This window comes from Bufo gargarizans, chromosome 8 (assembly GCF_014858855.1).
Source record: "Bufo gargarizans isolate SCDJY-AF-19 chromosome 8, ASM1485885v1, whole genome shotgun sequence".
Lineage (NCBI taxonomy): Eukaryota > Metazoa > Chordata > Amphibia > Anura > Bufonidae > Bufo > Bufo gargarizans.
The window spans coordinates 14,198,119-14,223,128 of NC_058087.1; the positions used below are offsets into that span (position 1 = coordinate 14,198,119).

At 47.4% G+C, this 25,010-nt stretch overlaps 1 protein-coding gene across 1 annotated transcript in view; it reads left to right on the forward strand.

Moving 5' to 3' along the window:
• The window catches only part of TTC21B (tetratricopeptide repeat domain 21B), a 71,421-nt gene that overhangs the window by 30,144 nt on the left and 16,267 nt on the right, over positions 1-25,010 (forward strand). The window contains exons 14-22 of the mRNA XM_044303163.1: positions 1,331-1,555; positions 4,772-5,010; positions 5,466-5,538; positions 6,626-6,736; positions 6,821-6,959; positions 7,566-7,672; positions 10,338-10,526; positions 11,581-11,691; positions 22,213-22,294. Coding sequence (XP_044159098.1) covers positions 1,331-1,555; positions 4,772-5,010; positions 5,466-5,538; positions 6,626-6,736; positions 6,821-6,959; positions 7,566-7,672; positions 10,338-10,526; positions 11,581-11,691; positions 22,213-22,294 — 1,276 coding nt within the window. The remainder of the gene's footprint in view (positions 1-1,330; positions 1,556-4,771; positions 5,011-5,465; positions 5,539-6,625; positions 6,737-6,820; positions 6,960-7,565; positions 7,673-10,337; positions 10,527-11,580; positions 11,692-22,212; positions 22,295-25,010) is intronic.

The window sequence follows — 25,010 nt, forward strand, 5'->3', positions numbered from 1 at the left end:
AACACTTCTACCATTGAGATTTGTTCATGTTGGTAGCAGCCAGCGAAAGGCTCAGGGACTATCAGGTGGTGACCTTTCCCTGTTCCCTAGCTGTGGGGGCCTAGCCTGCTGTTTTGTGTAATTTTGTTGTGTTTTCTTTGCTTCCCTTCCCTCACCTTCCGTGACTGCGACCGGCAATAATGGCGATCGCGGATTAAAGCCTTTAGATTCTGTGATCAAGTGTGATCATAGCATCTAAAAGCTCAAAATCCCAGAAGCATGTACTTCCGGGCTTCTTACCGACATCCTCTGCGACCAATGAGGATGCTGGTAATTGGTTTCAACACGCTGGGTCTCTCTTGAAAGACCCAGCATATTGGATCTGCAATTCTTTATTTAGCCTGCAGGTCTACTGTATATATAGCAGATTGCTAGGTCAGAGATCACTCCAGTCCCAGCACTTTAACCATTTGGATGCCCTGGTCACTAGCAACTGAGGCAACTGAGCTGTTTGACAACGGGAGGGGGCCACCCTGCAACGTGATTAAATAAAAACAATTACCAACCACCTCTGAACTCACCTGTGGACATGATCGGGGGGAGGACCTCCTGACGAAGCTGTGAGGGCGAAGCGCTCGTCGAGGTGTTTTTCTGGTTCACCCATCCCCCGATCATGTGCACAGGTAAGTTTAAAGGTGGTTGATAATTGTTTTTTATTTTTGAGTTCAATCTTTCCGGCCTCTATCCATCATGGGACGTCCTTTCTGTAGATACTAGCTACTATTGGATATCGGCTGGGGCTTTTTATTACTTATATTTTTCCTCTATCTCATCGGTGATTATTTCAACTGTTGTATTACACTCTCTTTGGGGGCAGTGAGACTTGGGGGTCTGTGATTTTATATAGCATATTTAGGTGATTGTTACCTTTCTGATAGTATTACCCCTGAGCTATTTATGTATGTGTATTCATTATTTTTTGTCTTTATTTGATGTAATAAAGCTGTATAATAAAAAAAAAATTTTTTTCCTGTGGACATGACTTTTGTCCCCGTGTAGGGGTACAAGTTTGTAGGTTATATGGTTGTATATGCATGCCATTGTTAACGCTGGATGGGGCTTTTTTTGTTTTTTTTTCCCAATTCAAATAGTAGTTTCGGCACCTGCCGGGAGCAACTGATCCCTGGGGTACCTGGTGCTGGAACCCACCAATCTCATGTTGGTGACCCAGCCTGAGGATAAGTCATCAATATCTGGAGCCTTGAAAACCTCTTTAAGCGGTCACTGATACAGTTTTCCGTTAATCTGAATGGAAGATTCCTTGCTGTCATACAAATGCTTCTTCTTGCAGATACGTGAATATCCGCTCTACAATCTGCTTAAAGCTCAGACCCAGAAACGAATGGGAGAAATTCAGGAGGCCATCAAAACGCTGCAGATAGCCATGAGCTTACCCGGGATGAAAAAGGCTGGATCCTCCCTGAAATCAAAAGGAAGAAAAATAGAAGTCAGTGCAAGTGACAGAGTGTCCATCTTCCTGGAGCTTGTAGACTGTCATCGAAGGAATGGGGAACAGGTAATGGACCTTCTGTCATCACAGATGAGACAAAGTAGATTACTTAGAGTATGTGTGTGTGTATATAGTGATGGCAGATTACTAGGATATACCATAATTTTATGATTGTGGGGGTCCGATGTCGGAGACCACCAAAGAGGCTGGCACATTTTCCAATAGTGTACGAGCACGACCACCGCTATTGGATTGCAGGGTGGTCGTAACCCCTTGATACAACCAGTCGATAATGTGATGGAAAAATGAATCAAACCAGCAAAGCAGACAATATGGACAGTCACTATACATTAGTAAGTGCCTCGTATTTCTCTACATGATAAATGCTATTTGCTGAAGTGACACAACCCCTTTTAAACATTGGCACCATGGTGACAGTAGTCATTACTGTTGACTTGCACCACTGGAGTCCTGGGTTTGAATCTAACCAACAGTACCACCTGCATGGAGCTTGTATGTTCTCCTTGTTCTCCAGGATGTCACTGCTGTTGGGGGGTTAGGGTATGCAGGGTGACAGTACAGTCACCTGTAATATGTACTTGGCTGTCCTGGGGTGCAGTGTTGGCATTCAGGGCTCAGGGGCACATTAGCAGCTACTGCTCTGCAACCGCACACCACATTCTCCTGCTGCTCGGCGGTGTTTTTTTCCCCTGGCCGGCGTCTTGGTGCGGCCGGGGAGGCAGAGATGGCGGGCTGCGTCATTGTGGGGGCAGGGCCAGCTAAGCAGAGGGAGAGTGGGCTCTGCCCACTTTCGGAATTTAAAGCACCTGGCAGGACGCTGACGCTGGTCTTGCTGCTTGCAGGACACAGGCTTGGTAAGTGCTGTTTGTCCCTACTTACAGGGCCTAACCTTCCCCTCTTCCTCATTTAGATGGGGGTTGTCATTATGTCTGAGGCCAAGTCCCGAAGCGGCCGGTCCCTTTGGTGCGTCATTTTGCCTGTGCGTCGTTTCGCACAAAATTTCCATCCTTTCAGTCAGACTCCCTCTGCTCTGCGTGTGCGGCTCCGCCATCAAGTGGCTCGACCCCAGACCCCATGGTTCCTGCTGCCCAGCCTATGGTAGAATGGGCGCGTTCCCTGTCTAGGGTGGTACAGGATGTCTCCAATGTCAACAAGACCATTGTGGAAATATTGGTCTGTTTTTCGGCAAGGCAGTCCTCTGACCGGTCCGACTCTGGGGATCATGGGGAGTATGCCCATCGAGGTCATACCGCAAAATGGGCCAGAACATCCTCCCCCAAAAGGGTGTCTGTGTCTCCCGTTTTATCGGCCTCTCCTCCTCCTGCTGGAGAGTATCACTCCGACGTGTTCTCAGTGGAAGAGGCATGTACCGAGTAGGGGGGGGGGTCATATGAGGCTGTTTTCTCGCCGGAGGGTCAGTCGTACAAACTGTCCTCCATGGTGTACAATCTTATTACGGACGTTGCAGGTTGAGAATCCCGCACCATCATCTGCCAGCTCGGGTTTTTCCTTTAGAAGGTCCCGTCGCTCGCACAAGTGTTTCCTCAACCACCAGGAGTTTAATTCCTCTCTTTCCAAGGAGTGGAATTTTACTGATAGACGTTTTCGTTTGCCAAAACGCTTGAACGTCCTTTATCCTTTTCCAGAGGATTTGACAAAAAAATGGTCGTCCTCACCTATAGTGGACTCGCCCTTTTACCACTTGGCTAAGCATACTACCTTGCCAATGGCGGATGGGGCTTCTTTCTCTGATATCAGAGATAAGAAGCTGGAAGCGTTTGCAAAATCTGCCTATATATGTGAAGCATCTTTGGATGCGGCAAGGCTTATGGCTCGCTCTTCAGCCCTGTTGGTGGCTATTCGCCGTACCCTATGGCTCTCCTGCTGGGCAGCAGATAATGCTTGAAAGCGGACCCTAACTGCCCTCCCCTTTACTGGCAGCAGACTGTTTGGTAAACGCCTGGATGAGATAATTTCAGACGCTGCAGGTCGTAAGAGCATGGATTTGCCACAGAACAGGGGGCGGTCTAATAGGTAGGAAAAATGGAAGCCTTTTTTTTGCCCCTTTTAGAGTTTTTCCAGCCCCAAGAGGGCGTCCGATAACTCGGCCACGGACCAGAAGCACAAACCTTCCTTCAAGCCTCACCCTTCCTGGCATTCCCGTCTACAGGGCCTCCAAGTCCTTTAACTCCATTCGGGTGGGCGGCCGGCTTCATTTGTGTCGGCATGTCTGGCTGGCTCACGTCTCGGATGCGTGGGTGAGGTAGGTCATTGCAGAGAGCTCAGCCACAGATTCCTTTTTTCAGGCAATTTGCACGCTGCTGCGGCAGAGGGTGATTGTTTCGGTCCCTGCGCAAGACCGTCTTTGGGGTTTTTACTCCAATCTCTTTGTAATTCCCAAAAAAGAGGGGACGGTCCGTCCCGTTCTGGACCTCAAGGCACTCGCCTGCTTCCTTCGCATCCGCAGTTTCCGAATGGAGTCCCTGAGGTCGATCATTGCGTCCATGGAATCGGGGGAGTACCTGTCCACAAGGATGCTTATCTTCACGTGCCCTTTTGCGTCAGTAATCAGAGATTTCTCCGGTTCGCAGTGGGTCCTTTTCACTTCCGGTTTGTAGCCCTCCCATTTTGCAAGTTTTATAGAGTGCACACCTTTACGTCTGCTGACTCTTCTCTGGCACGTAGAGTTTTGCAGACAACGGTTCTCTGATTGACGGGAGGGTTGCTTGTTATGCCCACCCTTGGGGACTGCTCTGTAACGTCCCATGTTCAAGCCTGTGTGCCCTTAATCATACAGATTAGAAAACTAGATTTTTGTACTTAACGTAAAATGTGTTTTCATGGGGAATACATTTACTTACTACAGCAGACATCTCGCGAGTGGTGAACTGTCTTCTTTAACAAGTAGAAACCAAAAGAAATGTTTACCCTAGGGTAGACATGGCTGAATTTTTCCACCACGGATCTGCAGCGATTCCATAGCAAAATCTGGCAGATGCGGTAGTGCTGCGGATGATTTCATCTCTGTACTTGTAACTTGAAGGGATGATATCTGCAGTGAAAATACACAGCATTTCTGCAGCGTGCTCGTTATACCGTCTGATAAATTTCCGCTACATGTGGATGGCGTTTTCAGAACTTGGCGTACATGTATTGTACTGTCATTTTCTGGGGATTTGTGGCAGAAATCCATATCTGTCCTCTACATCTGAACTTACCCTTAGCTTGTAACCTTTCCTTTTCCTCTCTGTGCATGTACAGCATGAAGCAGCTAAAGTCTTACAAGATGCGATCAATGAATTCTCGGGGACACCGGAGGAACTGCGCGTCATGATAGCCAATGCGGAGCTGGCGCTGACACACGGGGACGTGGAGCAAGCTTTATCCATGCTCCGAAATGTTTCTCCAGAGCAGCCTTATTATGTCCAGACCAAGGAGAAAATGGCTGACATCTACCTGCAGCACCGGAAGGATAAGAAGCTCTACATCAGCTGCTATAGGTGAGGTGCTTGGAACTGTTTGCCAAAATCTAGTGACCTGAGCGGTTTATCGGTTGCAGTGCATCCAAGTACCCTGCATAGACTTAGAGAAGATCAAAAGGGGAAATCTTAAGGTTCTACATTGATGAATAAAGTAGTTTTACAAAGTTTTATGTCAGTTTTAAAATTTTTTGGACCCCAGCGCTCCCAGTGCACGCTGCACTAGAAATCCTAAAATCCTTAGCGTGGGCTCAAACTCTTTGCTTTGGGTCCACCCAGTACTCCTAACCATACTGTTTATAGCCTACTACATCCCCTGTATATTAACAATATTGGCGCTGTATATTATCAAATGATATCTAATTCACGTGTTACAGGCAGCTGTGTCCTCACCAGTTTTTCAGATGTGACGTGTAAACTTGGTCCTTTCATACAAAATATGATATATATTGATTTAGAATATTTTTCCTTTCCAGAGATCTGGTAGAGAAAATACCTAGCTCTCATACATACCTCCTACTGGGAGACGCCTATATGAATATTCAGGAGGTAAGAACCATGTCTGACGACTCAAGAAATCTCTCTCCTTCACTACATCAGGACAGATTTTAATTTACTGAAAGTAAATAATGGTTTAGATTCAATAACAGCAAGCACAGATCTTGAAAACAGTAAAGAATTAGGACAGAAAATGTATTAGAAAATGTAACTGTACAGTACAGAATAAATAACCGTAATTATGGAAATGACAAGACACTTAGAGTGTTGTAAACATAATGCCCCCCCATTGTGCCTCAGAAGTAATAATGCTCCCCATTGTGCTCCGGAAGTAATAATGCTCCCCATTGTGCCTCAGAAGTAATAATGCTCCCCATTGTGCCCCGGAAGTAATAATGCTCCCCATTGTGCCCCAGAAGTAATAATGCTCCCCATAGTGCCCATACTGGTAATTATGTTCCCCATAGACTCCCAGTAGTAATAAAGTCCACCATAATGCCCCTAGTCGTAATAATTCTTCTTATAATGTGCGATAGTAGAAAAAATGTCTCCTACTGTGCACTAGTACAAAATAACTCCTTATATAGTGTGCCAGTAGAAATAAATGCTCCATCATAATCTGGGCCAGTACAAAAAGTACCTCCCTTATGTGTGCCAGTACAAAAAAGACCCCTCTTATAATGGGTGCCAGTACAAAAAATGCCCATCATAATGTGTGCCAATAGAAATACCCCCTTTTTGTGGACCCAGTAGAACCAAAGCCTATCAGAGGGAGCGGCAGGGCAAGGAGGCATCGTTCCCGTGTCCCGTTGCAGCATTTAACTGTATCTCTTTCCTGAGGATGGCGATACAGTTGAAAATTGAGAGATGAGCGCTTCCACAATGCAATCCATCATTGCTCACAGCCCTGCCGTCACTGCCTCCCACTTTTTCCCAAGGTGGCGCCACCTGAGACAGTTGCCTTGTTGGCGATGCACCCCTGGATCTGTATATGTATGTATGCTCAATATATTTGTATTTTTATAATGCATGTAGGGTATATAGGTATATATTTCTTTAGTGTTTGTCTGGATAGATGTAATGGTTGTGTATCATTTCCTTTGCATGTTTTACTGTTAAGAATCTTTTTCCCTAATAGCCCGAAAAAGCCATTGAGATATATGAACAGGCATTGAGGAAGAATCCTAAAGAAGGAGCCCTGGCCAGTAAGATTGGGAAAGCCTTGATCAAGACTCATAACTACACCAAGGTGCATGTCTGTCACCGCCTTCCCCCCTTTTCCTGGTGCAGTGTATGCAGTACTAATGTTTCTGCATTATAATTTTGTCCTTAGGCGATCAGCTACTATGAAACCGCCCTGAAAAGCAGTCACCAGAACTTCCTCCGTTACGATTTGGCAGAGCTCTTACTTAAACTGAGGCAATATGAAAAAGCAGAGAAGGTCCTCCAGCAGGCGCTGGATCATGACACTGGTAGGTGTACTACTTGACGGGCGTTTTTAGGGTCCTTATAGATCTGGGGCCCAGGGTGGTCATCATCCCAGTCTCGGTAACAAATACACTAGTGGCATGTTTGTATTGGAGACAACCTATGCCAGGTCTTCTAACCGGCTGCTCCGTCCATTTCAGTGGGCCCTCTTCTCTTGATCGGTGGGGGTCCCAGAGGTAGAACCCCCATCCAATCTGAAAGTTATCCCCTATCCTATATATAGGGATAACTTGTTATAACTGGAATACCCCTTTAAAGTTTATGTATGCTGTAAGGCCCAGGTCACATCACGTGAAACTCTGTGTTAGTGTATATACGACAAATGGATCCATAGGTCAACAAAGTCCAAAAGAATGGCTGGGAATCGGATACACTACGTTAACTATGCTTTACTATGTAGAGGCATCCCCAGAATTCTTCTAGCATGGGAGTCTATGGGCCACATAGGTCACTGCAGCAGCACGCACCGGAGCTGTACATCAGGCAATGCTTCCAGCCTATTTTTTTAATGGCAGGCTGTGACGCAATGTGACCAGGGCCTAATGTGTTGTGATGGTTAACCCCGTCCATTGCTCTGGTTTTCTTTCTAGTGAATGAATTATCACCACTTATGGACGACAGCCGCTATTTTGTTCTTCTTGCCAAAACCTACGGCAAGATGGAAAAGACCGAAGATGCAATTGTTTCTTTACAAAGGGTAACCATGAGATTTTCTTTCCCACGTTTTCCGCACACACAAATCTCGCATAATAAAGTATTTTCTTTTTTTTAAAACCCCCCATAAAATGGAGGTAGAGGGTGTTATGAACTGATGAAAGTGGTGTTACCGGACTGATCTCTTGCCTTTGCTGTGGCTCCGATCTTGTGGAGCCTTCCAGGCTTTGTTTCCGCCACTGCATCGACTACTCCACAAGATCATTCCAGGCCTCTGAGGTCACATGGGGTAGTCGGAGATGTCGGTAATTTACTGCAGCAATCAAGTGAGGTTGTCAGGGGTGTAATCGATGCAGTATCGGCAGCAAAGGCTGGAAGGAAGCCCTGGAGCAATGGGGGATCGGACAGGTAAGTCTGCTTTTGTTACTTTATAGCACTCTCTGCCTTTGTGCAAATTTTGGGGGTCTTTGAAAACTGTATTCTGGTTTCAGAAAATAAAGCCAATTTTCTTTGTATGTGATGGATACATAGGGGCACTGACACAGATAACAGACAGCTGTACTGTAATGAGCCACCGCCTGTGCGTGCTTCATATGAGCAGGGCAGATTTGTATCCACCGGAAGTAAGCGGGCTTCTATTGAATGACAGCAAGCCGAGATCTTGATCATTATGCCATGAATTAGCTCTCCTATAGTTCATCAATGCAGCCACCTGGGTTCTTGCAGATCGGTGGGGTCCCTGAAGTAGGATTGGCCATGAACAGAAAAGTCCTGAACCCTCTTAAAAGGAATCTTTCACCAGCTGAGGGGACCATATTCTAGTGACAGAGACTCTGAGCAAGACACTGGGGCACTTTATTGATTTGACTCAGTCGATTTGCTAAAATCTGGACTAAGCAGCTTCAGCGTGAGCCGAGCATTGGAGTCTTCTCGATATACAGCGTGCACTGGGGGGTCCTAATATACAGGAGCTCCTGACATTCTTCGACCCCTGCAGCTGTACTATAATAGGGCACTTTCTCGTACTGTGCTATAATAGGGCACTAAGCGCTTTCACCGTATATAGCTGCAGAAGTGAACAGAATATATATTTCTCTTTTTCCACTGATATAAACCACTAAAGGCTTTTCAACATAGCACTTGCACCCCTACAACAAATTGCTGGAATGACAGAGCTGTATAATGACTATTTGTATCCCCAAATAATCTTTCCCTGCACTTGTAGATCGTATTTTTTTTCCCAATGATGTTTTCGGTATGACTCTCCCGAGCCCCTGGAACGTCTGTCCCTGCACTTAGATGATGTGAAATGGTTCCTCCCAATCCTTGTCGTGCACTTATAAAACGCTTTTTTTTTTTTTCACAATGAGGTTTTCTTTCACTCTCCCTAGCGCCCGCATAAACGTCTGTCCCTGAACAAAGTGCGATGGTGAATGGCAGAATCTAAGATGGCCGCCGTATTTATAGGGCTGTGACATCACAGGGCTGGTTGGCTGCTGATTGGTGGCATGCATGGCATTATGGGTCATCCCGCCTTCCCAGAGTTCCTTGCCCCATGTCCTCACACGTGTAGCTGCCATTTTAGCCGCCATGTTAAAAAGAAATTGTGATTCGTTACCACAAAGCGCGAGGGAATTAGCATTCGTTCAGAATTGGAACGAATTCAACTTCGTCAGCTTCGATTTGCTTATCTCTAGTTAGGACCACCCTGCAATCCAGGAGCAGTGGTTGTGCTTATACACTATAGGACAAAGCAACAGCCTATGCGTACTCCCACGGCTATTTCCTGTAGTGTGCAAGCACGACCACCGCTGGTGGATTGCAGGGTGGTCGTAACCATGGAAAAGAGCAGTGTATAATGTGATGGAAAAATGAATCCAGCCAGCAAAGGAGGCAATATAGACAATCGCAATACATTAGTAAGTGCCTTGTATTACCTTTATCTACATGATAAATCCCATTTGCTAAAATAAGGCAACCCCTTTAAAGGGGTTTTCTCATCTCAGACAGTGGGGGCATATTGCTAGGATATGCCCCCATTGTCTTTATAGGTGCGGGTCCCGCACCTATATCGAGAACGAAGCCCCGAAAGTGAAGGAGAGCGCACTGTGCATGCTCAGCCGCCCTGCATTCATTTCTATGGGGCCGCCGAAAATAGACGAGCAATGGCTCGGCTATTGCCGCCTGCCCCATAGAAATGAATGGGAGCATGGGCCCCACGCTCCCATTCACTTCTATGGGAGAGGCAGGGATTAGCGCTTGGTGGTGGACGGACCCCGGGAAATCTGGGGTCCTCCAGCCACAGCGCTCCCTGCTCCGTTCTCGATATAGGTGCGGGTTCCAGCGGTGGGACCCGCACCTATCAGACAATGGGGGCATATCCTGGTGATATGCCCTCATTGTCTAAGATGGGAATACCCATTTAAGTGTAGAGCTTAGGGTTGCCTTGATTTTCTTTCTATATTAATTGGATCTATATTATGAACATTACTATAAACTATAAACCACAACTTATTTCCATTTTGTGGCTTTTACAAAGCGCACCAGTTATATTAAAGGGGTTCTCCAGCTCCACAAAATTGTTAGCTTGCCCTTAGGTAGGCTGTCAGTATCGCATCAGTGGGAGAAGATGGTGGGGAGGGGGGCTGGGGAATAACAGACATTTGCAAATATTCAATGTTAACTCATGTACCTGTCTATGTCAACAGGCCCGAGAGATACAAGCCAGGGTGCTGAAGGGAGCTCAGCTTGAACAGCCAGATGCCGTTCCTGTCCAGAAGTCTCTGGCAGCAGAGATTTCGGCAGAAATCGCCAGACATGCCGCAGTCCAGCGAGACTATGAAAAGGCAATAAAATTTTATAAAGAAGCACTAGTTTACTGCGAAACAGACAATAAGGTAAGAAGTGTCCCGAGGCTCGAATAGAGGTGCTGCTGGCATTAAAGGGGTATTTCCATCCCGACATTTGTGGCATATTCACTATATTCACAGGGTGTACCATAAATGTCCGATCAGTAATAAGTTCCACCTTTCACCGTTTTGCAGCTGCTGTGAATAAAGAAGTGCCCATCTTAGGCTACTTTCACACTTGCGCTGTTGTTTTCTGGTATTGAGATCCGGCAGAGGTTTTCAATACCGGAAAAAAACCTTTCCGTTTAGTCCTCATGCAATCTGAATGGAAAGAGATCCATTCAGGATGCATCAGGACGTCTTCTGCTGCGGTTTTGTGTCCGATCAAAAAAACGGATCCTGCGCTGAAAGTAATGTAAGTCAATGTTGACTGATCCATTTGTTTAGGAGCCTAAAAAAATGGATCCATCACCCATTGACTTTCAATGTATTTAGTGATCAATCCGCTTTCTTCCGTTTTGATTTCACACAACCGCCTTTTAACGGAACGGGTGCATCATGAGGTGTAAAATCACAACGGATCCGTTTAATTGAGAGCCTCTGCCGGATCTCAATACCGAAATTACCAACACAAGTATGAAAGTAGCCTAGGCTACATCCGCATCTGCATTTTGGCATTTTGGTACTTTGGTTTGGCAGAGGAGTGGGACCCGCCAGATCCTTTTAACTATTATGGGATCCATTGGATGTCTGGCAAGAATGCTGACTTTCTGCGCAAAAAACAAACCATGCCCGGAAACTCGACTGATCGCATTATAGTGAATAGAAATACACATTAGACGGTTGGCTGATCCCGCCAATGTTGGTAAGTTCGCCCATCTAACGGGTTTGACCAGCTTTACCCTTCTGGTGCTGCCTCAGATTGGTGGTGTGTAAATGTATGAACATTTACCTTATTCTAGCCAGAAAGGCATCAGTGACACCCCCCCCCCCCATTAACCCCTTCCTGACCTGAGCTGTAGCTCACCTTATCTACAGATGATTAGTGGAGGATAAGAGCTTGTGGTAAATGTTTAAAGACCATTTTTCTATCACTGTGTAGGTTATTATGGAGCTGGCACATCTGTATCTTGCTCAAGATGACATTGATTCCTGCCAGCAGCAGTGCGCCCTCCTACTGAAGAACGACCAACACAATGAGGCAGCTGCGATGGTGAGCCAGACGTCTGTACAGTAGTTATTCACATACACCACATGAGCCGGGCCATGGGGGCTTGTACTCTATCACACCTGTATCACATGGAGATTTATTGCAGTCCTCCTGAAGGGTCTTGAATTGATTTCAGAAGTACAGAATTGCTGTCACTGTCCATGTCAGAGCAATGTAGGGATGGACAGCACTCCTTAGTATCAATGTGGTGGTGTCCACGTCAGTCTGCCTTGAAGGTTGAAGGTCCAAGACCATCTTCCGTGTCACCTCTTTAGGGGTTAAGGGCTGTGCAGCCAGTACATATTGATGACATCAGTATCTGATCGCTGCACCCCCCGTGAAGAGGAGGCGGCACTCGTGCGAGCATTGTTTTCCTCTTCAAGATCACGCTGCTTATCGTCTCGCTTGCAGCGGCGGCGCAGGGTAATTACAAGTACTCGACCCATTCAAGTGACTGGAACACGCACTTCTGAGATAACACACAAAGAAGTAGTGCTGGTGGGAGCGCCACCGCCTCTTCAAACAGCTGGTGGGCAGGGGTGCCGCGAGTCAAACCCCCACCAATCACATATTGATGTCATCCAAAAGTACTGGCTGCCGAACCCTCTTAGAACCCATAGATATACGAAAGATATAGGCATGTCTTGGACATTTAGGCGCTTTCGTCTCTGCACATATGAAAGACTACAAATATAATCTTGAAAGGGCTTCCAGCCCACTTTAGTACAGTAATACAGGTTATATATGTGATTAGTGCATAGGTAACCCTCTATATTGAATACCATTTACATAAATATTGCTGCACATTACGTTTAAAGAGGACCTTTCACCTCTTCTGATGTGAACTCCTCTCTATAACAATTCTGGAGCATCTGTTCTTAGGACTCTATGTTGTGCCTTTCCTTTATTTCTGCAGCCATGGTGGTCTGGGGCAATGAAAGGGTTTACATTTCCATTGTGGCCTAGGGCACTACGGGGCACGTTTATTAGGAACAGCGTTTAGACGCCGGTCTTAATAAAGCCCTAAGCTGGCGATGGATCTGCCGTAGTTATGTTGAGACAGCGGCCTCTTTATAACTTCGGCGTATCCAGCGCCAGCTTCCTACCTGTCTTACATTTAGACCAGGGATGCCCAACCTGCGGCCCTCCAGCTGTTGCAAAACTACAACTCCCAGCATGCCCAGACAGCCTACAGCAGGGCATGTTGGGAGTTGTAGTTTTACAACAGCTGGAGGGCCGCAGGTTGAGCATGCCTGCTTTAGACCCTTTTCTACTCCTGTAACAGGTGAAGAAAATGGTGAATGAGACGGGCCTGCCGGTCCATTCCCTTCCACGCCCATGCCACGCCCGCCTTTTTAGACCTGGTGTGAACGGGGTAAATTCACAGTTGCGCCACAATCTGCGCATGAAATACGCCTAATATAGGCATATTTCAGCTTATTAAATGACCCCCTATATGTTTTTAATTCCCTTGATTACTAGATACGAAGACTTAATGGGAATGTTGATAGGAGCTGGAACAATTGAAGATTATGCTAGCGCTAGTGTACTTATAATCTTAATTTTAGTAATGACAGGAGGCGAGTATTTTGCATTAAACTCTCTTTACTTACTCCACAGCAGTAAAGAAACAGTTAAAACAGTAACCAATCAAAATGCAATAGGAGGTAATATATTCTGAGCCGTGAGACTCCTCCTCCTCTTTCGCATGCTACATCAGAAAAACTGGACAAACTAAAGTCAATGTCTCTTAAACCACGAACCACTGTCACGGTGGGGAGTGGGGAAAACCCCCCACCGTGCAATAGCTGATGCTGCAACGCCAGATAGCAGGGAACAGGGAGCTGGTCACCTCCTCACGTAACCCTAAGCGCTCTCCCTGGACTCCTAGCGTATGAGCCGCCTCATAAGGTAAGGGGGCTCATACTCTCCAACCTAGGACCCTGCTATCCCTGCTACACCCTAGGCCTGATGACAGGGCAGAGAATGCCTGTGCATCCTCGACACGGATGACTGGCGTCTCCAGAGGCCCAGTAGCTGACAGGATGCAAGGCAATGGGGGAAACCGTACGGCAGGTAAGACACAAAGCACAATAACAATGTTATCTACTCTTACCTGCCGCAGCCAAGATGGAAAGAGGCTCCGGGCTGGGAAACCCACGGTCTTGCCTTCGCTTAACCCCTCCGGGTAAGCACGCCCCTTTCGGAGCCATCACACACCATAATCAAACCTCTCAGACACAACCCACACCACAACTACATACACCAGGTGGGGAGAGGAATGACAAACACACCGGAGGGGACAACAGACACAGCAAGGGAAACAGAATAATAAATAAGGGTGGCTCACACAGACAGGATTACAAACAGCCCAGGAGCAGAGCTCCACACCAAGCTGAGCCAAATCCAAACTGAACCCTCAGACTCCAACACACCAACATATAAGGAGGCCTGAGGTCACACCCACACAGAGACACACCCAATGTTCACAACACACAGAAGGGGATTAACCCTTCCAACACCAATGGAAGGGAGGACAGCAACTAAAAGGGGAAGTGCATACAACTCAAACCCTGTGGACACCAAACAGGGAATGTGCACACATATAAAACACGTTGCCAAGGGCAACCGCACGCATGACTGTTGTCCGTGACAACCGCACCTGAGGCAACCACTAAGTGCCCCCAGCTGCGGTTGACGAACTCCAAAACGCGAGCAACCGCATGCGGCTCCCAAGGAGTCACGACCAAGACCGAGGGTCGTGACAACCACCGAACAAACTCCTTGTCCTGTAACTGTAAAGCCTGAAGAAAATTCGGAGTGAACTGTAACCGGAATCAAAAGACCTTCTGTCCGCACTCAGATCTCCGTGAGACGAAGTCCGATCGACACGAAGAAACTCCCTGAAGTTGGACCGGAAACCTCAAGCATTTATACTGAAAAACAATGTGAAATGGGTTAGGAACCGAAACTGAACCTGCTTGCAGGCATGACCCACATAAAATGACAGTAAATGACATCACTTAAAAGGATCTTGGCTGCTAAAACGCAAAAGGAAGTGAAACCATATACTTACCCACGAGCACTTACCAAGGGTGGGAAAGAGGTGGGAAAATACTCGCCTCCTGTCATTACTAAAATTAAGATTATAAGTACACTAGCGCTAGCATAATCTTCAATTTTACCACATGACAGGAGGCTTCGTATTTTGCATTTTTAACGCTGATTCACAAGACACATAGCCGCCCCCGTGCTTGGACGAAAGTAGAATGTCCTGAAGGTAGACTCCCTCGACCAGTCCGCCGAATGTAGGATGTCTGTCAGAGAAGCGCCTGCCGAGAAGGCCGAGGAAGCAGCCGCCGCACGAACTGAATGTGCCCCAAAACAGGGGTCCACGCCCGCCGGAGACAGAAGCCACCGTATCCACCTGGCGAGTGTAGTAGTTGAGACGGGAACGTTCGGTAGGACACTAAAAGCTGTCCCGAGGCAGAAGTTCGAAGCGCGGAAGTGACCTCAACGTACCGAGTAAGGGTAGAAACGACCCAAAGTTGCGGTTCTGAGGCAAAGAAGGGATAAAAGACCGACGTAGAGTTGGACTTGGTACGTCTAGACACCCGAAAGGTAACTCCCTCCGGAGAGACCGAAAAGGCGTCGACGTCGAAAGCCCGTACGTCCGAAACTCGACGAAAGGAAACGAGGCAAAGTAACAAAGTCAACTTGGCCGACAGTTGTCTTAGAGAGAGGGAGGTATTAGTCGGCCAATCTCTCAGAAACTGAAGAACCAAGGCCACATCCCAGAGCCGAGAATATCTGGGGTCCGGAGGTCTCTGCAACCTTATACCCCTAAGTAAACGGCAAACAAGTGGATCCCTACCGATTGGGATACCAAGAGAGGGAACGTGCGCCGCCGAAATAGCGGAGCGCACCACGTTGAGAGAACGATAGGAGCGGCCCAAAGAGAACAAATGTGACAGAAAATTCCATATGGCGGTCACAGGTGCCGTAAATGGATCGAAGTCCCGTTCACAGCACCAAGAGGACCAGGAACCCCAAGCTGATAAGTAACATCTTCTAGTTCCAGGAGCCCAGGAGTCCCATATGAGGTCTCTAGCTGCCTGCGATAAATCGCTGGTCTGCCAGGCTCCCCGGAAAGAGCCCAAGCCACCAGAAGGAGACGGCCCTCGAGTACCAGGGGATGCGGATTCCCTTTCTGGTCTGTGAGGAGCATCGGGAAAGACGGTAGAAGCAACGGATCGATGTAGGAGAGCTCCAGAAGGTCCGGGAACCACGGTTGATTCCGCCAAAGCGGAGCGACGAGCAGGAGAGAAATGCGTTGATTCCTCAGGAATTGAATTGTCCGTGCGATCATGCTGAAAGGCATTCTGCCTTGAGTGAAATGTTGCAGGGAAGGCAGAAGTCGAAGATCTCCTTCGTCACCTCCGACAGTAGACGGGAACGGGCTCCGCCCAGGCGGTTGATCTAGCGGACAGCCGAGATGTTGTCCATCCGCAAGAGAATACAGCAATGTGACTTGTCCTTCGCCAGACTGCGGATAGCGAACGACCCCACCAACAGTTCCAGGCAGTTGATGTGGAGAAGACTCTCTTGAGCGGTCCAGGCGCCTCCTGTTGATCTGCCTCCGCCCGTCGCGCCCCAGCCCCAAAGGCTGGCGTCCGACTCCAAAACGACGTCGGGAGAGCTCCCGAAGATGGCTCGGCCGTTCCAACGGTCCCGGGAGAAATGGCCTGAATGGAAGCGGATAGTAGACCTACGATCCGAGCCAGAGTACGGAGTGGAATGGAGAAGCAGCGGATGACTGCGCAATTCCTTCTTGATAGCCGCGATCTTCGTCGCTGATAAGCGTAGTGTACTGGACCTGGAGTCTATCTCGAATCCCAGAAACTGGACAGTCTGAGTCGGGGACAACTCCGACTTCAAGAAGTTCACCACGAACCCTAGGGAGGTCAGGAAGTCGACGGTAAAACGTGTGTGCCGAGTCAGTCCGGACCTGTCGTCGCAAAACAGAAGCAGGTCGTCCAGGTATATAATGCACCGAATCCCTTGAGCACGAAGATGTGCGACCACAGGCTTCAGCAACTTGGTGAAACACCACGGGCTGAACTGAGGCCGAAAGGGAGGCACGTGAACTGCCATGGTCGACCTTGCCACAGGAATCTGAGGAAACGTCGGCAGGTCGAGTGGACCGGTACCGACAAGTACGCGTCTTTGAGGTCCAGTCTCGTGAACCAATCTCCGTCTCGAAGGAGGTCCCTCAGAAGGTGTATGCCCTCCATCTTGAAGTGCCTGTATCGCACGTAGGAGTTGAGCTTTTTTTAAGTTTAAGACTGGTCTGAAATCCCCGGTCTTTGTCTTCACCAAGAAAAGATTGCTGAAAAAGCCTCCCTGATCGTGTGCGGGCTCCACCGCACCCTTGGAGTGGAGGTCTAGTAGCTCGTTTGCTATCAACCTGTAGTCCTCTGCGGAGCAGAGAAAAGGATGCGGCAGGATCGACTGGTCTGGACGTCCCACGAAGTCTATGACGTAACCCTGTACCGTCTGAAGTATCCATGCGTCCGACGATATAGCCGCCCAGTTCTGAAAACAAAGGGAAATACGACCTGCTGTATGAGTGAAGAGGTACCTGCAACCAGTGACGACTTACCGATGGAGTTGAAGCGAGCCCTGCCCCGGGCACGTGATCCACGAGCTCTGTCGGCTCCTCTGGTGAAGGAGAAAGGCTGTCTATAGCCTGTTTCTGGGTAGAACGGTTGAGGCCTTTGAGAACTGGGGCCCGAAGGCCAGAATCGGCTGGCTGCTCGGCCTCTGTGGCGGCCGGCCCTTCCAAAAACACCCCTTTGGGAGTTGGCTCGGAAGACCCGCTTCATGGAGGTCTGTGCTTTGTTAAGCGAGGTAAAGACATTCACATGTCTATTGAGCTCCTTCAGAAAAGTCTCACCAAATAGCTTGCCCTGTGCCAGAGGTCCTAGTTCTTTGGTGCCCAATTCCACCAATTTTCCGTCAAGACGGAGTAATGCTGCTTTCCTCCTCTCAGAAGAGAGGGCTACGTTGGCGTTGCCTACAAAGCAGAAGCACCGTTGAGCCCATTCTCTAATGTCGTGAGCCCATTCACGAACCATATTAGCGCCAAACTCCTCTGATCGCGCTAGGGCATCATCCGCCAAATACAAAATGCGGGAAAGTGGACCAATGGAGTCCAACAGCTTATCCTGCACGCCGTGGAATGCCTTCTCAACCCCTTTGCGAGGGTCCTGACCACCCCTAGACATAAAGGTGGTCATGATCTGGTCGAACTCCGGAGTTTGCGCCACGAAGTCGGGTAACAGAGGGCGAGGGCATTCGGATCGTAAACGGTTGCGAATCGTTTTGTCCATAGGTTTGCGTAGCCATAGGTGCATAAACTTTGCGAGGTGATCCGGAGGCGTCCAGTTCCCAGAACGTGGATGACGGATGTTTCTCGGATCGAAGAGACGTTGGCCGGAGGGGTCCAGGATGGTTTCCTCATCCTCCAGCAGTGGCGCCGAGTCGTCGGGTAGCTGGGCGGTTTCGAGAAAGGTGCCCTTTTGGTCACCGGAAAACACGCCCTCATCTGAGCCCCAGGCGTCCTCCGGAACGTCGGAGTCCGCGGCCTGCCACGAGTCCAGAATATTCATGGACGGAGAAAGCTTATCCTCCTCGTCCGAGGAGTATTGATGTTCAGGCGAGGGAGCGAGAGGAGACGGTTTTTCGCGCTTGGCGGGGGCCTTGCCCCTGTCCGGATTAGCAGAGCCCTTCTCTCCTTTCCAATGGCGTTTTTGTGGCCGAGAGTCGGCACGAACCTGTGACTCCGAAGCCTCGGAATCGTAGTCCTGTTGCGGGACCTCAGCGAGGTCATCTGGCCTATCAGCCGCCGTCAGAATTCTGGAGAAAGCCTTCTCCATCGAGGCAGCAACTGCCTCATTAATCATGGCCTGAAGCTGTGCAGCGTTCTGGTCCATTGTCCAACAACACCCTGGCACAGGGTAGTATAAAGTATATAGAGATGGTACCAGCAGTACCTATAACCCCAGCAGGGTAAATTGGGATTTTTACACTGGGCAGCACCGAGGAATAGAGGATGTATAGAGATGGTACCAGCAGTACCTATAACCCCAGCAGGGTAAATTGGGATTTTTACACTGGGCAGCGCCCAGGAATAGAGGATGTATAGAGATGGTACCAGCAGTACCTATAACCCCAGCAGGGTAAATTGGGATTTTTACACTGGGCAGCACCCAGGAATAGAGGATGTATGTCTGACACCTCTGTAGCAGCAGCAATTTCGGGGCGACACCCCAAAGCCCAGGGAATGAACCCTGCAGTGGTGAGGCCTGGACAAACGGCCACAGATTTGAGAGCCCTGCCTGGTCGTCTGACAGGCTTATGCAATCCGAGCTGTGAAGGAGGAGAGACACAGTGAGGGCTCTGACACGGAGCACAATATCAAATAGTAAGAGGAAATGGTTGTAATGGACTTACCGCAAAAACCGAGCACTGAGGACATGGAGTCTCTATCCAAAATGGCGGCCACAGTTCTCGCGAGATGCGAGTATAATTCCCGCCGTTGCCGCGAGCGAAAATGCGCAGCGAAAATTTTCGCCGAAAAATGCGCGGCGAAAATTTTTTGCCGAAAATTTGCGGCAAAAAATCGCGACGCGATATTCGCAGATGGGGTGAACGTTACCCCTTACAATAATCCTTTGGGGGGGGGGGGGGGGTGCTAGTAAATAAATAAATAAATAAATTGGCTAGTAAAGCTTATCCTCCACGTCCGAGTGAGAAGGCCAGACAGGGACGGGAGACCAAACTGAGGAGAAAATTTCTTGCTTGAGCCACAAACCCCCCAAAATGTAGTAGTAGACATTAAATATTACCACAAGGATAGATAGAAAAACATTCAAATGGAAATACGTAACCCCAAAAGCCTTATAATTGGGAGAGCAGAAACTCTGACCTGTCTGTCTGATGGAGCAGTAAAGAAAGAGGAGGAGGAGTCTCACGGCTCAGAATATATTACCTCCTATTGCATTTTGATTGGTTACTGTTTTAACTGTTTCTTTACTGCTGTGGAGTAAGTAAAGAGAGTTTAATGCAAAATACGAAGCCTCCTGTCATGTGGTAAAATTTGCCATACCTCAGCGGCTGCAGAGCGTCGTATGCAGTTATTTACCTATGCGTCAGCTGAAGTAATGTCTAAATATGTCTGATGCATAATGTGAGTCACAGACGTCAGTCCCATTTTTGTGAGAACACGCAGTGCCCTGAATACAAGGCCAGATAAACATTGAGCGTTCTAGAGCGACGTCAAGCAGAAGTCTGAGTCTTATCATTTCATCATTTAGAGAAACTCGAGCCCAACTGCAGAAAAAAAATAATCTCTATGTACTGACATGATGTCATTCTTTCTGCCGAATTTGGCAGTTTTGTGCAACGTTTGTGCTGTCGTTTTCCATACTGGACTTGTCAATGGCTGACATCACTGAGACATTCTGTTGGTGGAAAACGGAGAACAATTTTCCATTTGGAAAATACCAGACACTGAATATGCTGCTTTTAAACACAGGCAAATCCCATAAATCCAAACCAGCCATATGCTGTATGCATCCTTTCTGCCTACCATAGCACAGAATATACAGTACACTGCGCAACATTGCTACACCAAGAAGGACAAGCCGTAAGGTTATACATATCGAGGAAGTAGCAGGTGTTGCAGGGTATCATGGCCGGCAGTGTCTCTAGATTTGTCTTTGGTTGCCCATTGCAAAGGGAGCTGCCAGCAGCGGATCTTGATGATTTGTGTGCCCAAGTGCATTCAGCATGGCATGAATAACCTCATTGATAGCATTCCAAAGCATGCAAGTTCATGTACTTCTATGCGTGGCACTCATTCTCGACGTTAAAAAAAATTGAGATGTTTTGGGTCATTTCAGTTTTTTTGTCATTTGTATATTAGTACCATGCCTCTCGATCCTGTGATTTTCATAGTTCCATGACTTTTCCTTCTTGGTGTTGGAATTTCAACGTTGAGGAGTGTAGAAATGCAGTACGGCAGAATGGGCAACGTGAAGAATACATTTTAATAAAGGACTGCAAAATGAAGGACACAGAATATGTGATTACATAGCGTGAAGTTCAAGGGCGGATTGGCCATAGACCTTACAGGGAAATTTCCCGATGACCAGGGGGCCGCCTGGGCCCTTCTCACGGCCGGCCAGTGGAAGTTTTTGGGGATGTATTTTGTGATGGACTGTGGTATTTGGCGGGGTGGTATAATGTGCCACAATATGGTATTGCTGGTCCTGCGTTCCATCAATGTGTGCCTGACTACCAAAAGGGGGCACTTTTAATATTTTTTTCCAGGACCACTTTAAGTTCCCAGTCCGCCCCTGGTGAAATTTGTTTGCACTGTTTGGGACAGCAGTGCGATTTTATGAAAAAAGAAGGTTTCTGGTGCTTAAAGTCTGGATATATTGCTTCTTAATGCCTAATACGATTGTAATATACTTATTTTTGCAGTATGTCAGGTCTTAGAACTTTCTTGTTGAAAATGTGGTATTCTCTGTAACCACCACTAGGGGGAGTATAAATGCTTCCATACAGACTTCTTATTGAGTGTAATACTAAGGTTATGAATCCTTACTAATTTAGTTCCTCATTGTAATGCAGGGGCAGATTGGGAACCTAGTGGCCCTGGAAAAAATACCTAAAAGTTGCCCCATATGGTGGGAGGGTCTAAAATCACAGGCGGGGCCACAAAAGTAGGGGAGTCAGCAATACCATAGAGCAAAATACCACAGTGTTTCCCCAAAAGCTGTCCCTCTCAATTGGCCATCAATAGCTGCCATTTTCTCACCTCCTCCTCCAGTTGTCACAGATTAAGATATGGAGCAGGAGGCTGAGACGCGGGACATAGTTGACTTCAGGAGGTCATGTGCGGTCGCTGGCCGGGTATATGAGTACCTGATTCTCACATAGTTAATTACAACTGATAGCTTATTCTGTACCCAGCCAGCGGCAGAGATAGGGGCTTGCGCGCCCCCCCCCCTGGGCATCTGCCCACCGGGAAATTTCCCTGTAAGGTCTATGGCCAATCTGCCCTGTAGGGATGGCTCCATGCAGAGTTTCATCATGTAATCCTTAGGTTGTGTGAATGGAGTTAGAAAAACACAGCTCCAATCCACTATGAAGATATACGATGAAATGAATCAACACATCATTATAAACCTATTTAGACAATGTTAAAAAAGAGAGAGGTAGATGGGAAGATGGACAGTTGGTCGCATGGACAGATGGATGGATAGAAGATAGGTAGACGACACTGAGAAGATGGATGGATTGGTACAGTAGGTAGGTTAGGATAGGTAGATGACTAGGTAGATGGGTTGGATAGAAAATATGCATCGGATTAGATATTTGAGATTACAATAAATTAGATTCCGTTCGATTAGAAATCCTTATTGCATGACCATGTCTCTATACACCCTGCAGATGATGGCGGATCTGATGTTCAGGAAGCAGGACTACGAGCAGGCTGTATTCCACTTTCAGCAACTTTTGGAATGCAAGCCAGGTAAGTGCTGCACTGCCGATCGCATCCGTGCAAACGATATATAAGAATTTACAAAGGCCCTGATCACATCTCACTCAAGGCTTCCATTTTATCGCATCTGACACTGTAGCCTTGCAGATTCCTTTAACTTTTATGGTAAATATCACGTGTCCATTTTTCTTCTTGCTGGGTGGAATAGTGCATCAGACTATATCAATCTATTCACCAGAGACAAATGAAAACCAGTGGAACACAGTATACCGTAACTGAAGCCAGCCTATTCGGGAAAATCCTATTGAAATCAATAGGGACCCCTGCTTATCAGCTCTTCTGCAGTAGTGCCAGCTCCGAAACTACACAGCGCTGTACATTGTGGAGCTGTTTACTGCAGCGCTGCTCCCATTGAAGTAATAGGCCATTAATATAAAGATCCTAGAGAACCCTTTTTTAAAGGCTATGTACACCTTCAGGGGCAGTTTTTTAAGATTGCATTTTACTCATTTGGGGGGGGAAATTATTTCTTCAATTGATCTTTATTAAGGACTAGCAGAAGGACCCGGCTTTGCATGCCTCCCCTTTAACAGTGACCTCCACAGCAGCCTGCCCCTTAACAGTAACATCCACAGCGCCATCCCATTTAACGGTGACCTCCACAGCGGCCACCCCTTTATTAGTGACCTCCACAGTACCCCGTCTCATTAACAGTGATTTCCACAATAACCCACCCTTTTTTTTTTTTTTTTTTTTATATCCATAGCATCATTTTTTTTTTTTACATACATAATATTATACCAGTATAACATATACACATACATTTGACTAACTTTTCTTTTCATGAATGCCAAACTCACATAAAAGGAAAAACAAAACAAAGAACTTCTCTACCCCCCTTCCCTCCCTCCATCCCATCCCCCCACCCTCATTGTCGTTGTCCGGGGGCACATCCAAGGCGAGCAGGGACTTATAGCCATGTCGCCCAAGTTCTATCCCATCTGATTTTCTGTGACTTGTTACAGATAGCAAGTTTTTCATATCTCCTAACTTTATCGACAAGTTGGTGCCATTCAGATACCGCCAGGGGATTACTTGAGCCCCAGTTTCTAGAAATTATTACCCTGGCCAACATAAATGATTTCATCCAGAACAAATTTTCCCGAATTTTCCTAAATTTTCTGTTCATCAGAAGCACCTAGTACCGCTGTGGTTATATCTGCCTCATAGCTATACAAGGAACATATCCGGAGCCCAGCAAAGACCTTGATCCAAAAATCCTGTATCATAGGACAACCCCAGACCAGATGTAAAAAGTCCGCACCTTGGGCCTGACACCTTCGGCATCTATCCGAGACGTCCTTATAGAACCGTGAGAGAGAAGTAGGAGTGTAATATAAGCGGTGTAGAATTCTAAACTGGATTAACCTGTGGTTCCCAGTTTTTTCGAATATTCCTGTAAATTACATCCCATTTTGGTATTTTATCATTTCCAATATCTTGACCCCATTTCCCTTCACTTCTAAACTTATTCATTTTACCCATTTCCACTCACTCTTACTATATATTAATGAGATGGACGTCCTGTTCTGATATGAATTAAAACACCATTCTATGAAATCCTGTGTCTTGACCAAAAACACCTCTTTATCTTTAGTGCACATAAACGCGTGTTTAGCCTGGGAATATTTATACTTATCTAATATTTTAACATCCCTATGTCCGATAAAGTCCTCATCTCACCATTGTGTATCATTTGCTCTACCCTAATTATTCCCTTTCTTTCCCAAAATTCAATATCCTCCACCTTATTAAATTCCTTCAAGTGTATATTATACCATAAAGGGGTGAATTTAAATATATGTGTTATTCCCAAGCTAACTTTAAGTGAATTCCAAACCAGTTGCCTAGAGTGCCCACCCTCTTAACAGTTTCCTCCACTGAGCTTCGTTCCCTTAAAATACGACCTCCACAACACCCCGACCCCTTAACAGTGACCTCTACAGCACCCTGCCCCTTAACACTGACATCCATAGCGGACCGTCTCCTTAACAGAGACCTCCACAGCTCCCGCCCCTTTAACAGTGACCTCCACAGCAGCCCACCCCTTTAACAGTGACCTCCACAGCAGCCCGCCCCTTTAACAGTGACCTCCACATAGCAGCCGGCCTCTTTAACAGTGACCTCCAAAGCGGCTGCCCCTTTATTAGTAGCCTCCACAGGAGCCCATATCCTTAAAGGGAGCCTGTCACCACCATATGACCATATACAGCACTTACATGGCTCTGTAGCATAACTATACATTAATGTAATGGTACCTTTGTTATTTTCTTTAGACTTGCAGAAGCAGGAAAAATTACGTTTAATTCATATGCAAATAAGCACTCGCAAGTGCCCAGGGGAGGCGTTCAGTGTGTAGGAGCCCAGGCTGCTCTGCCTTCTTTCAGCGTTACTCCTCCCCAGCCTCTTCCTTTGCCCGCCCTCCTATTCCCTAGGTCCGGCCGAGATCCTGCGCCTGCCCACTGCTCCCCCAGGCCGGCGCACTAGTTGAATCGATGCCGTGCCCATAATGGTCATCGCAGTATGCATGCCCCGGCCCGGCGAAGCAGTGCGCAGGTGCGGAATCTCGGCCGGACCGTGGTGTGGCTTAGCGGGACCTGGAGGCGTGGTTTTTAAGTCAGTCTTTTGAGGGTGGCCTGAATCGCCACCCTAACTGCCCCCTTAACTGTCACCTCCACAGAACTCC